Here is a 16,595-nt window from a genome sequence, read left to right as displayed (position 1 = left end):
CGCAACCACCCACGTTCACTTTTGTCGCGGACGTTTTCTTTTATTGTTGGCGTTAACGGGTTGCAGACGATTTCCGGTTCCTGCAGCCGCCAGAGGGCGAACGCTGGCTTTCGAAACCAGCAAAATCAGCCAGCTTGTCTAGGTACACGCTAGCTGTGACCCACGAGCTGCGCCCCGTTCATTTTTTTCGACCTTCGGAGCCAAAGGATCACAACCCGTGACGATCTCAGATGGTCGCAATCGCCGTGTTATTCACAAGTGACATTGCCCGACGCACGCCTGTATCTGTGCCTTGACTTCAGCGACGTATCAAGGCAAGTAAACGTGACCGCTAAAATTCACGTGCATGGCTCTACAAATGAACATAGCGCGATGATTGAAGTGCTTCGCTTTCATAGGTGGGCTTACAGCCGCGAATTCTTTAAATGATGTCTGCCAAACAACCGTTATTGCGGGCCGTTACTTCGTCAGCACAACTATATGTTCTTGCCTTGCAGCGCACGGGAGATCGCAATGTCTTTTCCCAACAAGGAGCAGCGTCAAAAGTGTTGGGATTCTAGGGATCGCTACTGGGAATGCCTTGACAAGAATGCCGAGAATGCAAATCGCTGCACAGAAATGAAATCTCAGTACGAGACCCATTGCCCAAGCCAGTGGGTAAGCATGTTACTATTGTGCGGTCGTTCTTTGCAAGGAGTTTATTATTATTATTATTACTATTATTATTATTAATATTTAATGGCGCTTGGTACCTCAAATATGTGTATCCTTGCATGCGACTCTGCGCACCGACACACTAGTTAGCTAGTTGTCGAAGGATGTAAGTGCATGCATCCTTCAGACAATGCATTGCGGCATTAAATGCGCTGGGACGAAACCTATTCGGTGGAAAAGCAGCGCTTGAAGCGGTCGTGATGATGTATGTGAAAAGAAAAAGAAATGTTCCTGAGGTTTCATTCCCAATTGCTGTTACTAAAAGGGCCGTATTTTGAGCCTTTGAGCTACGGTTGACTATGGACGCGACATGTAGCATTTCAGTCACGCCGAAAGTGCCCAGGCACACTTGATCACCTCTGCAGAGGCTTTGATTGCATTTCGTGTTTTAGTAACTGAACGTGATACATATATAACAGACTAAAAGCTGTTGCGGTGAAGGAAGTCTCGGCATGGATCTTTTGTACGAAGCGCTTGGAAGAGAAACTATCAGGTAATTTTCCCTCATAAAGATTGTAGTGCCGTTGCTGCAAGAAAATGTTAGATAAACTGCTTTTCAGGCTGCTTTAGGTGTAATCTATTAGGAACTGTATCCAGCTAGTCGGGAATGCACTTGCATTATTGAAGAATGTTATCACTGTTCGTTGCAATGGCTGTGGTGTTTGCTGCTGAACGTTGTCAGCTCCTGGCTGTGGCAGCTACATTTTGATGGGGTCAGAATACAAAGATGCTCATGTACTGCGCTTTGGATGCACATTGATGAACCCCATGTGGTCAGACTTAATCCGGAGCCTTTGACTGCAGCATCTTTGATAGCCCCACCATGGCCCCACCCCCTTCCCTATCCTCAAGTTGCACAGGGTTGCTTAACCCCCATCATTCAATCAAGAATATTATCATTCAAAAGGACTGGCCTGTTTCTCTTTTTTCTTCTTTTTTTGTCTCCCAGGTAAAGCACTTCAACCGCAAGAGAGAATACCTGCAGTTCAAGGACAAGATTGAGAATGAGGGGTACGAGCCACTTGATGACCCAAAAACCAGGGCAAAAAGCTGAGGCACTCTGTTGTGTGCAAGCATTCACATTGTTGATACAGTTTTTACTAAGTCAGAGAGCTGTGCAAGTACACCAAAGCCAGGCAGCAGATCCATTCATAAATAAGCTCATGTGTTACATAGAGCACATAATGTATTCATCATTGGGGGCATTACATTCAAAAGGAAATGTCATCCTTAGCACCCTACAAAATGATTTAACATAACCAAATAATGATATAGGAGTAGAGTACGAATTTAGAAGCATGAGCACCCATAGATGTTCGCATGTGTGTGACTGCTTGTCTGGCTTGAGTGCTGATTGTTGTTCATGTTGCAATAAAGCATTTTTGTACGACACACTTTTTCAAATGCTGCAGTGCATATTAGTTGTTGCCACCCTTGAATGGATAGAGCAGCTTGCAATCGCTCATCTGCATGCTTGCGAATGTGGAAGCAGCCATAGCTAGTAATGCATCCAAACCTTTCAGAAACATTGTTGTCATCTTACTTGAAGTTCGAGAATATAACTGATGGTGGCTGTATATTTGGCCAGATCTTTTGAGGATAAGAGAGGTCAACAGTTAAATAAACCAAGAGGAACCACAAGTAAAAATGGGAAGTTGACCTTTGTTTTTATGTTGAACATAATTTGACAAGTGAAGGAAAAAAAACTTAACTCTTGCTGGAAAACACTTCTTTTTTCATAAAAGAAGCAAGTAGCTAGAAAGTTTTAAGAAAGCTTATTGTGGCAGCATGGAAATGTTCCAACTGAACTAAAAGGCTGAAAACTGTATTAGAGCTGCAGTGGAAACTCAATGATACGATCATGGTAGATTTCAATTTTGGGGTCATACGAATTTCAAGAATGTCCCGGATGGAATACATTAAAGACAATATGCTTCAGGATTATTTCAATTGGCTTCAGTGAATGATACGAATATGGAAGTCAAGTTGCACTGCACAGTTCTTACGAAACACTAAAGAAAAATACAAACCCACATAATACAATACTCTAACAATTGTTTTCATTTCCATTTTGCTAGTTCTTCGTGGACACACACACACACACACACACACACACACACACACACACACACACACACACACACACACACACACACACACACACACACACACACACACACACACACACACACACACACACACACACACACACACACACACACACACACACACACACACACACACACACACACACACACACACACACACACACACACACACACACACACACACACACACACACACACACACACACACACACACACACACACACACACACACACACACACACACACACACACACACACACACACACACACACACACACACACACACACACACACACACACACACACACACACACACACACACACACACACACACACACACACACACACACACACACACACACACACACACACACACACACACACACACACACACACACACACACACACACACACACACACACACACACACACACACACACACACACACACACACACACACACACACACACACACACACACACACACACACACACACACACACACACACACACACACACTTCACCTTGGAGGTAAATAGAACAGTTGTTAGTTTGCACATCACCTTGTGTGTGTGATCGTGTTTTCTTCTTGTGTGTTTTGCTCCAACTATGCAGCAACAACTTGGCATCTATGTTCAAGAACGAACTGGACCACACACAACTGTTTATGATACAAATATGTGAGTCACCGTGATATCTTTCGCAGTAAATAGGGGACGGAGCGTAGCTCCAATATCGGCGTATGAAATCTTGATGTTCCATTATCCTGCCATGATGCTCACTGTGGCATGCAGTAAAATGTGGCAGTGTGGGTGGTGGAATGAGTGCAAATTTCTGTGCATTCCAGAAGTGTCTCCGCAACAACACTGTGGGAAGAGTGGTCCAGAAATCCACTAATATCTTCAACTGCAAGTAGTCACAATGAAGAAACATCTCTTGTCCTCACTTTGCTACTGTGGCTATCATTCGAATTCGAATCATTCATTCGAACTTCTAATGATTCAAATATTTAAAATGTTCTGAGAAATTCGTATCATCGAGATTCCACTCTACATACTGTACTTACTTGATTGTAACATGCACCTGATTTTCATAATTAAAAAAAAATTGCAGAATGCACTACCTTTAACCCCTTAAGTGTTTTGGACGAGCTCAGCTCATCAATGGCAGTAGTCTCGTTTTCAAAGCAATTTGGATGAACTCGGCACATCCACTTGGTTTTTCTTCTACTACATAGACGGCTGCAGTGCCAGCATTCTAAACACGTGGTTATTTCAGTCTTTTTTGTTTTACTACATAAATGTCAGCACTTTTTCAGTGCTTTGAAGGCTGCGCCGATTCAGTCTTCGTGCCCTACGACATAGATGGCAGGCATTTCATCAGCGTTGGAGGTGTGTGCTTAGTGCGTTCCTTGTCTACTACATAGATGAGAGCCACTTTGTCAGCACTCAAAGACTGCGTTTTTGGAATTGCGCGCTTTTTTGCGCCTTTTGGCAGATTTGGAATGATGGCATCTGTCACTGACAGCATTTCCAGTGAGTCGTGTGTGCAAAACACCGCTGCTCGACTGTGACAGTGAAGGTGAGAGTGAAAGTGATGCACTAGAGTTCTGTTCTTCGAGCTAAGAGAATGACGATAATCTTCTCATTGCTTCTTCTACTGAAAGTGATGATTCGGAAAGTGAAGACAACGTTACGACATTGATTTGGCTCGACAGTGGTGCAGCGTGGACACCGACAGCTGAGACTGAAGGCGGGGCTGTCGTGCAAGGACGCATGAAAAGCTTTCTTTGGTGTAGAGCATTGCTTTTTCAGAATAGTTTATTTTGAAACAGGGTAAAGTAAAGCATTTTTCCTTGTTTCTAACTGTACCGCGTGCGGCAATGACAAGCACCTGTATATTGCATAGTGAAGAGGTAAAATTAGGTTTATAAAAGCATGAAGAAAATCGGTGGAAAAAGCTTTAGAAGGCTGGGTTTTGATGAAATAAAGTTCAAAATTAAGCCATTACAAAAAAGCAAAATAAAGTCAACTTTGATCAAAACGAAACACTTAAGGGGTTAATTGTTTCTTCACCGGGTATTTGTGGTAAGAGAAATAGCAGTTTGCTTAATAAAACGAAATTCATTGCATCAGAGCCATGGTGGACTGGTCATCACTTGGCGCTGCTGTCCAATGACTTTGAGGAGGGATTCAAGATTGGGGAAGGGGGGTTGGATTTGTACACCACATATTACACTATTGGTTTCGTACTAGCTTCTAACAGGCATGTCATATTTTAGCATATTTTTCTAAACGTATGTGTGTCAGAATTTAGTAAATATGGTAAGTGATACTTCTAGCTTTGCTGCCTTTCAAATCCACTGCATTCAAGTCGGCTAGATCAAGCGAAAGCACAAGAAGAAAAGGTAAAGTACCACACTGGTGTTCCAGTTTAATCTGTTTGCTCTCCTAATTAGTGTTCCAGATGTTTGCCTGTACAGTGCATGCCATATACAAGTAGAACTGTTCCAAGCACCTTGCCACTGTTGGTACGCATCTGCATTGTCTTAACTGCTTAGTCTACTTAGTAATCTTCAATTCTCACTCGTCAATGCTGGACATAGTTTTCCTCTCATGCCAATTAAACTGAATAACTGAATCTCTCCATAGAGCAGCAATCTGTTGGTTGAGTGCTGGCCTAGTAGTAGTATTCTTTTTGCTGGTTAGGTCGAGTGATCAGACCTTCAAATGGCACCACAAGTTGCTATTTTGATAAGCCTCGGCATAGCATTGCTTTCAGACACATCATTAACTAATTGTATCTCAAAGTAAAAAATAAAATGTTTATAGGTAGAGATAAAATCAAAACTGATACAGCCTGCTCAGATTCATTGTTGGATTAAAGGCAAAATGCACATTTTGATTCCATATGCAAAACTGAGATTCTGATGCTTACAGTAGTACACAATCAGCATGCCCCGTTTCTGTTTATTTTGCTATAGAACAGTTGATGCACAATCGCATCGTATTTTTTTTCATCGCACTGTTTCAGAGGTCTATGCAGTGAAAGTAAACTTTGACGCTTGAAATCATGCCCCATATCAAATAGCAGGAAGTAGACATTGAATTTGCATACTTTAGCAGCTACCACCACAATCAAAAAGTACCCTTCACATCTACTAATTTCTTAGAGTTATGCATATCGTATTGACCGCAAATAAAGATGGGGACAGTGTAAGAGAACACAAAAATGACAGACGTTTTTGTGTTCTCTGCTGTGGTCCCCATCTTTATTTGCGGTCAATATGATATGCAGTAAACACTGACTAGGCCAAACTGAAGTTTTTCTGATTCTTAGAGTTACGATTCACTGAAGCAGAAGCAGCATAGCCAGCATCAATGAATATAGTGCTATGCTGGACCTTTTCCTCGTCTCAAATTTGTTGTCATGCGGTCATGCATATGTGCAGCAACCTGATGGATATAAATGGAACCTTGATATAACAAACACGGATATAAGTAACCAGATTTAATGAAGTAAATATAAAATGCTTCTTGGTGAAACTGGCATATAATGAACTTAGCCAGAATAAGTGACCAAGGTATATGGAATATAGCCATGATATGACCAAGGTATTTTCATGTCGAATGCGGTTATGTTGCATTGAAGTTTGACTTCATATAATGGGTATAATGCTAATCACTGCAGGCCAAGGAAACCTGTATATGGTATGATCATTATTCATTGTTATGGAATTTTTGAAAATTGCCTGTGGCAGATACCATAATTCTTGTCCTTGAGCTGGATTATTCGAAGAGGCAGATATTACTAGCACAAGAAACTGAAGCACATATTCTCTAATTAATGCAAATTATCTTCTTAATTACTTTCTGGACCATATCACAATTTAAGAATTATAGCTGTTGAGCTTGCAGCACGTATTCACTTGAACTTAATTTCCAGGACACCAGTTTTGCAATATTTCCCCAAGTGTGGGACAAAATACATGTACGTTCTAGTTACTTTTGTGCTTCAATGAGTGGAACAATGGTGCATTTTTACAGTGTGTTTGCTGATGCACATCATTGAACCAGCATCATTCATTCCAAGTGGATAAGTCTTGCAAACACCGGCTAGAATTTGTAAATTGCAATATGTGCTATAAATGTATTAATTCAGAATTAGTGAATTTTTAATTAACTGAACAAGTGTTTCTACTTCTTGTGTAAGTAATGCCCACCTCTCTGACTAATTGAGCTCAAGGACTCTAATTATGTTATCTGCAAAAGGCCATTTTTAAAAATTACATGAAACTTGAATATGATCACCCTGTTTGTAAGAGACTCACACCAGTCTTATGCAATCTGCAGTGTGTTCAGTGTTTGCTGCGGTAATAAAAGGGCACTTAAGGGAAATATTAAACTATATATACGCATTATGTTCCTGCAGTAGTAAAATACAGTCTGCCTTTATGACGAAGTGCTTAGGGCTTCTGAAATCATTCATTGTACAGATCACTTCATTGTAAAGGTTATGCACCGCACAGCTCTCAATAGAACCCGGACAGCATTATTGCTTTGTTATACAAATCGTTTAATTGTAGAGGCATTCGTTCTATAGGTGCTCGACCGTAGCTACTATTACCACGAGGAGGAGGCTTGGCGGGCCAGAAGAGAAAAGGTGTAAAAGCAAAACGCTGGTGGCAATGCTGCTCTGGAGCTGCTGCATCAGCTCGTCTGAGCTTGCACATTTTGACAGTGTCTATCCAGGCTTAGTTAATTGCTTATTCAGTAACATGGTAAGCTTGTTACAGTAACATGCTAACATGGTAAGATGAGAAAACACTTTGAAACTCGCAATTACACAATGGTGCTAACGTTCTGTTGCAAAATTCAATAAAGGGAAGCTTGGTTTTATTTTTTCCACTATATACCTTCTGTCGAATGAACATAAGAGTACTGAAAGGACACTCTACCAGCCTTAACTGATGCTCTAATGGCCCCAACATTTGTGCCCTTGACTCCACTGCGTTCACATGGAAAGTTTGGCCATGGGATGTGGCAAGAAGCATATGAATTTTTTTTTTCTTCCTAAGTTTCTCATTTAATGCACCAGGGGCTGCTGTGTGACACTTGGGAATAAAGGTAGCATATACAGTAACTCTACTTGGGAACATGGAAATTTCCCTTCTATGCTTGGCAATCGGACTTGTCTGGTGCAGAAAAAAAATCAAAAACTGTGAATGTGAGGGGACATGTCCAGTCAGAACTGCAGGAAAAGTTCAGCTCCCAAAATACCTGTGGTTTAAAACTGATGGGAATGTTCACTGGTTAGAGGTGGAGTTTAGCAAGAGAAGATTTGAGGATTCATAGGGGATATCATTGAACGAGACTGTGCTGTGCTGCCTTGTGAGACTTTCAAGCAGTTAGCGTAGCTTGAAGAAGCACATTCTGCTGGCAGACAGCATGTCCAAGTGGCTGGACGGTAATATTGCTTTTCACCCTGTGGTTGATATCATTTATGTTAAATGCTGCAGATCAAGGACTAGGAATAACTTTTGTTTTTGTCCTTGTGTGAAAACAAAACCGTGTTAATAGCCTGACCAAGGTGTTGTGTACGTAGATTCGGTGTTACAACTACCACATACACAGGATTAATCTTGCTGCATCATGCAGCCTTATAAGTGGGTTTGACTGTACCGTAGGTTGAGCTTTATAGGCGCAAGTTATTTTTAGGGGTTCTCTCGATCATAGAGTGCCATTAACATAGGCATGCTACCATTTTGTTTCTAGGAGAGCTGCTGGGAAGCCAACCATCGTATTCGTAGACCCTGGTGGCCGTCGTGGCAGGTTCAGAGCAGTCACCTAACTACGTGTCGGCTCTGTAGATTTTAGCGACTGGATCACACTATGGCTAAAATATCACACAGCAACAACTTGTCAAAAATAAAATATTTGCCTGTACTGCGTCCACTCTAAAAAGCCTGTGCAGAAGTCGATTTAGTTCAAATGTGGCTGATGTGAGTCTGTTGTGAACATGTGACACGGGTAGCAAATAACACTGCAGTGACTCATATCGAGGAACTGCTTTTAATGTGAGTGGAGCACACCACTTGTACCAGAAGTCAAACATTAGTGCTGTGTCATGACTGAATTAATGGTTCAGGTCTCGAAGTTGCAAAGTAAAAACTATGTTCAGCATTCATATCAAACCTACAAGATAATAGACAGTTTTTATCACACTGCATAAAATACATGTTTGTTCAAAGGAGGTTATGTTTCCTATGCTAAGTCACAGCAGAACATTGCAGTAAGCAGTTCAAGATTGATATCAATGTTGTGACATTCAATAAATATGTGTAAAGAAGTTCTCACCTTGCAACATAAAAGCAAGGATATAAAGCTTCTGCTTTTGGAGACCACTCTGACACTTCCTTTTTTTCGCTTCTACAAATGCCGTTAGCATGCAAAAATAAAGAGGTATATTACCAAGATGCCTGCATCAAAACATAACAATATGCCAATTTTTGTGACAGCACCTTCGTGTCATGCACCAAGCCGACATTGATTTGATATTCACCACAACAAGGAGCCCATGCATTCATTTGCTTTTTTTTATTGCACGCCGAACCACACATACAAGACAAATGTGGCTTGCTTTGAAAGCACTTGTTAATTTCCTTTTATTTTTCACTTTAATCAACAACATATTAACACCATAGTGCAAGCCACCCCGATAAGTTATAAAACAAGCCTCGTGAAATGGCAGAGACAAAGTGGGCAAGCCATTCACGCACGTATTTTATATACAATCTTGATTTTATGCATATGCTGTCCATCTATCTTTCTACCTCCATTCTTAAACACTAAGAAATACAATCCCAATTTCTTTCTCACAGCGAAAAGGCTAGAAAAAAATTCATCTTCGTTCAATGGCACAGTTGCTACTTCTCTAAGGTGGTGCAAAGTTTGAACTTCGAAAAGTAACACACAATAAAGTTCTACAAATCTTGAGCTACAAGCAAAATGGTATAGTGTGATCAGCTTCCCAGGCTATCAAAATAAGCTGTTGCAATCACAATATCAATGGGTGGAATGCCGATAAAACACTGTGCGGGTTGTGCACTGTGCTTGCCAGCAGGGCTTAGGCTATTCTGATCCTGAAGCTATAGAAACTGTTTGATCTTTGCTGTTGAATTTGGAACCATTTTCTCACATTTACAATGCAGGACTACCAGCCCTGTATTCTAGGCATGAGAATAAATTCTACACGTGGGCACCAAAGGAATGAAAATGGCTGCAAACTTTAGCTTTGAACAGTGCAAGCAACATACATATTTCTTTGCATACAGCAAGGGTAGAGAGCTTCAAGGAGTTGCCTGTATCAGTTGCAAATTGCATTCGATGGCTTTTCATTCTTACCCTCAAAAGGCCACAGTAGATAAAATGAACACCCAAATATTGTGCAAGAGATTCCCACAGTTACTTCCACTCAACACAATACCTCGGCCCATACAAGTCATAACACTCGGTAAAAGTCACTTCATCTTGACGTTCGCACTGTTGAAAACCACAGGGAGTTATGTACATTTGTAACTGAAACAGCACCTTGTTACATTGTATGCTATGCCTCAACAGTGGAGACGATGGCAAACAGACTGCAATGGCAAGACGGAAACAAAACAAAAAACACCTCTTGCGACTTCGATCTACACAGGATTCCTTGTTCTGAAGCAACGGGCTTCTTGAAACTCAGCCAGACATAGGAACGCAAGATTGAGGACGACGTTTAATGTGATCATGTCACAGCTCAGCCACTCTGTGTGCAAGACAGAGAATCTGGGAAACATTACAGTGATTGTAAAATGTGCATTTACATTATGTACAAGGAACTGTGCCAACCTCCGACTATCAATGACACATTCGTCTTGAGTGAGTTGTCACATGACATTAGTTAAGTACAGTGATTGAGGGCACGATAGGAAATACTTGCATACAATTTCCACCGTCTGTGCAATGCAATCATAGTTTCATTCAAACAGTGACACAAGCTTTAACAGCATACACTTTGTCATCCTGTACCCTTGATGAAAAATAGGTGGCAAGACGCTGCTGGCAAGTGTTCTAAGGTGCTGTTGTGTGTGAGCAAAGTGTGTACATTTGTTGTGTCAGTGTGCAAGCTTGGCCCCTGTTTCATCTAGAGTAAGAGTCGTGCTTACATGCCATGTAAAACCATGTGCACAAACACCTATCAATATGTAAGCCTATTTACACAGCACTACTAAAATGCGAAACGTGTCAGAATGCTGCCCATCAAAATGTGAATGCTACACCATGCTTCCTAGGACACCATCTGCAGAACCACCACCTCAAATCTTAGCCACACAGTATGACACACTGAATCAAAGTAACGTAACAAAACTGAAATCCATGAGCAAATGCACAAATAAGTGCAGCACTGTTTTGATAAGGGAAGTGTTCACTGTAACTTTTTACCCAAATGACTCAACTATGTCACTTTGCAGCTAAGCCAAAGTGAAGAACAATAATGGAATAAGTAACTTCTGGCTGACACTTCTTGTTTAATACTGATGTGAAAACTAAAGGTACCAGTTTTTTTCTCTCTCCTATGTTCATTCAGAACTGCAAACATGATTGGATATGGTCAAGTGCAAGCAGGATATTTAGGGGGCAAAGTCTACAACAATAAAAGTGAATTCAATACAAACTTCATTGCGTCCCCGCTTACACACTAATGCTTTTGTCAATGCAGTAATAGTGCACAAATACACCCTCAACAGCACTTCTGGAGAAAAGAAAAAAAATGCAAAGAGCATGTTTGTTGCAAAATTAGAGGAACAGACAAGCTAGCAACATTGGCCACCTTCATTGTACAGCTGCTTCATGCTCAGTACATCACTGCACCTAATAAACTACAATAGAACCTCGAGGATACGACTTCATTTCGTACAATTTCCTGACACCAATGTTCGCAATCGAGAACGCAACAAATGGCCCAATACAGTTGCGCCTTGTTTTGAATGGTTAATACGTTCTCAGAAAACATGATCGTTCGGCACCAACATTCTGTATATCGCTAAACTGCTATCGTATGATACATTTCACGGCCGCTAGATTCCATGCAAACAACAAAAGTTGCAAGGCACACGTGCGATCAAGCGGTAGGTGCCCTCAATGGCTGCTTTCCTGCAGTACTTGCCCCTCTGTGTCATATAAAAATGCCGCCATGCACTCAATTTCCTATTCTGATACCAGCAAATGTCTTCATGGATCATCGCACGTTGCCATTCACAGCTACTGCTGGCAATCCGTTGCAATAAGCATCTTCACCTATCCATTTTACATTGATTGCGGTGTAGGAAGCGAACTGCACAGTTTTAATAGGCATTAATCCACATGTGCCTTGTTCTCTGCTGCAGGCAACATGAAGTGAGGGTCCTGCTTTGCTTTGGTGGCATCATGCCATTGTATTACAGTGTTGCCTACCAGCTCGATTTTGTTTCAGTTTTTCATTGCTGTTTTAAATCAACAATATGCATCTTGGGTCAGCCGTGCCCCGCGAGCTTGACATGCATCAGTGTTTCGCATGTGTATGTACGAAAACTTTTACTAGCCAAGGCGGCGGGCCGCTCCCACGTTGGCACTGTCAGGCCAAGCCCTTCAGCGACATCATGAGCCCTCTGGACAGCCCTTAGTTGGTCTTGAAACAATGGGCTTTGAATCCTTTTTTCCCACTGAGTCCATTCTTTAACGAGGTTGGGGAGGGTCGCGGTACACCCTGTCAGCATGTGTCTGATTCCAATGATGCCATTACAATCGTTGCAGTCCATCTTAATCTCCCTCTCTGGATATATTTTATTAATGTGGTATGGCGTGGGATATGTACCTGTTTGCAATTAGCGCAGTGAGACTGACAGCCCTGTTCAGTTTTGAATGTGACAGTGGCAATAGCCTGCATCCTAGATAGTAATGTTTGGTAATGTCGTTGTAAGTTGTTAAATAATCTCTATATTCCCTGGCTTGATGGTGAACGGCTCAGTTGTGACTGTCATGGTCAGCAAGTCCTCGCGTCAAGTCATGAGCAACCTCACTGGGGTTTACCCGAGTCTCGTCTACTTTCTCCATATGCGCAGGAAACCATTGGATTTCAGTTCTCATAATCCCAATACTTTCCAAAAGTTTAGCTGCAACTCCAACTATGTAGCCTTTATCAAAACCCTTTGTAGTGGCTTTTGAATCATTGTAAATGCAAGCCCACCTATTACTCCTGATGGCTAGAGCAATCGCCGCTTGTTCTATGCCTCAATGATTTGATTCTTGCGGAGCGGGCACGTCAAAACTTCCCACCGAAATGCTCGCCTTGAAGAAGCTGCTGATCCAGACTGAATTTGAGGAGCACAAACGTGAGCTTGCCAAATATGCGAAAACCACAACATACGTCATGGGTCGCTCAGGCCCCACCAGATTTGGCCGTGCGGGCGTCTCGTGCTGCAACATATTGCGCAGCACTTCGCCTTATGTAAATGTCATCTAAAGTTTAGCTTGCCGAATATTTACTCGACTTCGGATCGTAAGTTTTCCCACTTAGCATGTTTTATTCCAGCGTTTCCGCCCCCCCATAATGTATGAACGAGGTTCTATGTACTATAAAGTAACTCACTAACAAGCACTTTCACAAAGCTTTACCTAGAAAGAATAACTCTATGTAGTAAAAGAAAATGTTATTTTTTCTTTTTTCTATATGTACCTGGTACTCATTAGCTCACAGAGGCTTCAGACTGCTTGCAATAGCACTGACAGACAAATTTTTGCATGTAAGCAGATGCCCTTGAGCAGGTGCACTTTACAACCTTGCACAGACTTGAAAGGATTTTTAAAATCACAAGCACACATTTGAAGAACTGAAGAACTGTGCAATCAGGTGACTTCTGCTTCACAACGCATATTTAAAGCACAAAAATTTAAGTTAGCGCTTTGACTATGGAAGACATTTGAAACTTTCACTGCCTTTGCCTTGTACCAACCAGCCACTGTAGAGTGGAGCATAGTACAGGTGCGCTGCGCTAGCATCTTGACATTCCTGACGCAGCAAGTGGTACGATTACTGAAAAGTTTTGGTGCTCTGTAACACCTTGTAGTACTTCCTGTGCCTGACCCACACCACTAGCAATGGCTGCACAGCTTCAAGTACACTAGTACACTTGTTTAAGACTGCCAAACAAGGATGCAATGTTGCCATAACCTCATCTCTACAGTGAAATGAAAAATAAACAAAGGCCATTAAAAAAAAAAGCTATACGGTACTTCTGGTAGCAGAGAGCCCGAACGGCCAGGTTGAATACATGAGCAATGCATTTTTTTGACAAAGCAAGAGCATTGCCATGTGCCGAAAGGCCAACGAAATCATTACACAAGCTACGGAAAGCCCATTCACCATTGGCTCTTTCATGCCCTCTGCCACAATTGCGAATAGAGTTTTAACACGACCTGCCTCCCTTTCACAACTGTCAAGGTGCAGCACGCATTCCTCGTGAGATAGTAACAAAAGCACATGGCTGCCAACGGCACAAACATTGTGTTCTATAGCAAATCCAGAGGTGCACATCAGAACAGCAGGTCACTTGCGTCATATGTATATATATATGCATATATTATATATATAGAACATATAATAGCAATAATAATAACAGTAACAGAAAAGAGCTGGTCGAGAGAAGCCAAAATAATTGAAAGGCTGGCAGAAAACAAAGCAAAACAATGGCTGGGACCCGCATCAGTTGGGCACAGGTGATGAACTGTGGCTCTGTGAAGCTGGAATGGCGTGGTGCTCTGGAACATGCAGAAACAAGACACAAACTGCAGATTAAAACAATTGAGACAATGTGCTAGGTTCCATGTAACATTCAGAATAAGCTCGGTTACCACATAATCTTCACCCTATTAAGATAGCATAACACTTGTATATTGTGCAGGTAGGTATTCCAACATCTGTTTTATCAAGGCGGATTTACTTATTCAAGGATGCATAACAAATTTGCGATGACACACAGTTGCCAGAAGCTTAAGATGCAAAGCCACAGCGATGTTCAAAGCTGACAAAAATCTCTATTACCGATTGTTTCTATTCTGGGGCCTCACTAGACACAGATGTCAGATCCTTTGTTGCCTACTCCTGCCATGATGTGCAGCCAGAGTAGCAAATGCAGCAGCATTTGATAACAGCGAGTTTATCTTCATAATAGTGCAGAGACATGTTTACACATAGGACTAACGGTGAACCTCTGCCACTTGTCAATGTTAGTCGCACGGTGTGTAGTTTGTGTGGCCATGTGAGTGTATATAATATGTGGGATGCTTGAGTGCTTGCATTGACAATATGGCTGCCTTGGTGCTGCATTTCTGCAAAGCTTGGTTCAATCTTTGTAATTTCCTGTGGTGCGGAAAGGGTCAACAAAGTCGAGCAACTTACTAGTCGAGCACCACCCACACCTAAACAGCTGTATTGGTGGTGCTTGCAGACACCACCACCAGGTTTTCCTCTGGTAATTTCTGGCATGAAACTCTGTACGTGCACTTGCTCAAGGACGCACCTCTGAAGGAAAAGGAACCCTGCTCGCCGGCCGAACTGGACACAGTGGCTGGCCGCGGACGAGGGTGGTGGTGCTGCATTGACGGTGAGCCACTGTCGCTGTCCAGCAGCGCAGCAGCCAGCGTCGACCCCAGCTGAGGCGAGCCTCCCTCTGATCCAGACGGGCCAGCTGTGTTGGCATTGGAAGAATGCAGCAGAGAGAGAGAGTTGCCGAGGTCACGTCAGCACGTAATTTGCTTAGATAGAATGAATGAAGAACTCTCTTTGTTTTGGTCTCTTGTCACTTTCGTGTATTTCTTCTTCTAGATTTATTTATGAATGGAATCAATCTCACCCAACTCGTACTTCTTCAAGGAGTTGAAATCACATTTCTCTGCCTGTGAGAACCTTTTCACATTTCCAGTTTTTCCCCTTTCACCTTATACAGTCCCCTGGATTTTTGATAGTATTGAACTAGCGTCGTACGCACAGCAGATCAGCAACTTGTAATGGTAAGATCAACCGTAGCAAGCACACAAAGCACGCCGCAGAGAGAGCATTGTGTGCTGTGCTGTTCTCTTCAGAAAGTACACACCCTGCCATGCACAAGGTATCATCATGCAGTGCAAGTTCCATGTGGCTACAAGTATTTGCAATCACTGTTTATGCTCTTTATGAATACCTTGCACATGCTGATAAACTTGTAAAGATAAGCGCAAAAGTGTTGCAGAAAAAGGAGACCAAGACAGGAAAGATGCTCACTTGCAATTGAGTTCGTTTTAAGAAACAGACCACCAGAAGCGTCATTGCGCTTTCGCTGACATCAAATCTTTTAAACAAAACTTATACTTTAAAAAGATCGCCTAGCACGAGCAGACATTATACTACATAAAAATGACAAACTAGTGTGAGTTACAGCAACATTAGCACATGCAAGTCGCTTAAAAGAAACTGTTCCAAAAAGATGCGCTGGGGGGAAGGAGGAGGAGGGGCAGGTAGAAACATTCAGCCAAGAGCTAGGAAGGTTAATTTCTTGTCCGTCGATACACTGATAGTGCACTGATACAAAAGTCAGCGTCAGCGATAATCTGACCAGCCCCGAGGATTTCCCTTTCAAATCTGTGTTTGGATCAGCTTGCGATCTTGGTTTTATCGAAAATTGCTGTACAGACACATTCCCTGCAGTGCACAGGAAGGTGCATTC

The 16,595-nt window shown here is 42.1% G+C and overlaps 2 protein-coding genes across 5 annotated transcripts in view; one reads left to right on the top strand and one right to left on the bottom strand.

Annotated features, from left to right (window-relative positions):
• The first annotated feature begins 102 nt into the window (after positions 1-102).
• LOC126533124 (cytochrome c oxidase assembly factor 6 homolog) lies at positions 103-9,219 on the top strand. Of its 3 annotated transcripts, none has more exons than XM_050180397.3 (4): positions 103-314; positions 498-657; positions 1,664-1,725; positions 8,596-9,219. In XM_050180397.3, the coding sequence occupies exons 2-4, from the start codon at positions 514-516 to the stop codon at positions 8,669-8,671; spliced, it is 282 nt and encodes a 93-aa protein (XP_050036354.2). In that variant the 5' UTR covers positions 103-314; positions 498-513; the 3' UTR covers positions 8,672-9,219. The 3 variants fall into 3 exon arrangements, with proteins under 3 accessions (XP_050036354.2, XP_054927826.1, XP_054927825.1); XM_055071851.2 differs by lacking the exon at positions 8,596-9,219 and adding an exon at positions 5,163-5,225; XM_055071850.2 differs by lacking the exon at positions 8,596-9,219 and adding an exon at positions 3,669-3,940.
• A 241-nt stretch (positions 9,220-9,460) lies between these two features.
• Positions 9,461-16,595, bottom strand: part of LOC126533120 (ral GTPase-activating protein subunit alpha-2) — an 80,514-nt gene continuing 73,379 nt past the window's right edge. For both annotated transcript variants that reach the window (XM_050180391.3, XM_055071849.2), the window contains 2 exons: positions 15,414-15,581; positions 9,461-14,652 (listed from right to left, as the gene is read on the bottom strand). In XM_050180391.3, coding sequence (XP_050036348.1) covers positions 14,597-14,652; positions 15,414-15,581 — 224 coding nt within the window. In that variant the 3' untranslated portion in view covers positions 9,461-14,596. The remainder of the gene's footprint in view (positions 14,653-15,413; positions 15,582-16,595) is intronic.

This window comes from Dermacentor andersoni, chromosome 7 (assembly GCF_023375885.2).
Source record: "Dermacentor andersoni chromosome 7, qqDerAnde1_hic_scaffold, whole genome shotgun sequence".
In the NCBI taxonomy this organism is placed as follows: Eukaryota; Metazoa; Arthropoda; class Arachnida; order Ixodida; family Ixodidae; genus Dermacentor; species Dermacentor andersoni.
This window is presented reverse-complemented; position numbering and strand designations above follow the sequence as displayed.

Excerpts from the sequence above, each read along its gene's own strand:
- LOC126533124 (XM_055071850.2), top strand. The coding sequence starts at position 514 with ATGTCTTTTCCCAACAAGGAGCAGCGTCAAAAGTGTTGGGATTCTAGG. Across the intron at positions 658-1,663 it reads CCCATTGCCCAAGCCAGTGG|GTAAAGCACTTCAACCGCAA; the intron begins GTAAGCATGTTA and ends TTTGTCTCCCAG. Across the intron at positions 1,726-3,668 it reads GACAAGATTGAGAATGAGGG|AAGTGTCTCCGCAACAACAC; the intron begins GTACGAGCCACT and ends TGTGCATTCCAG.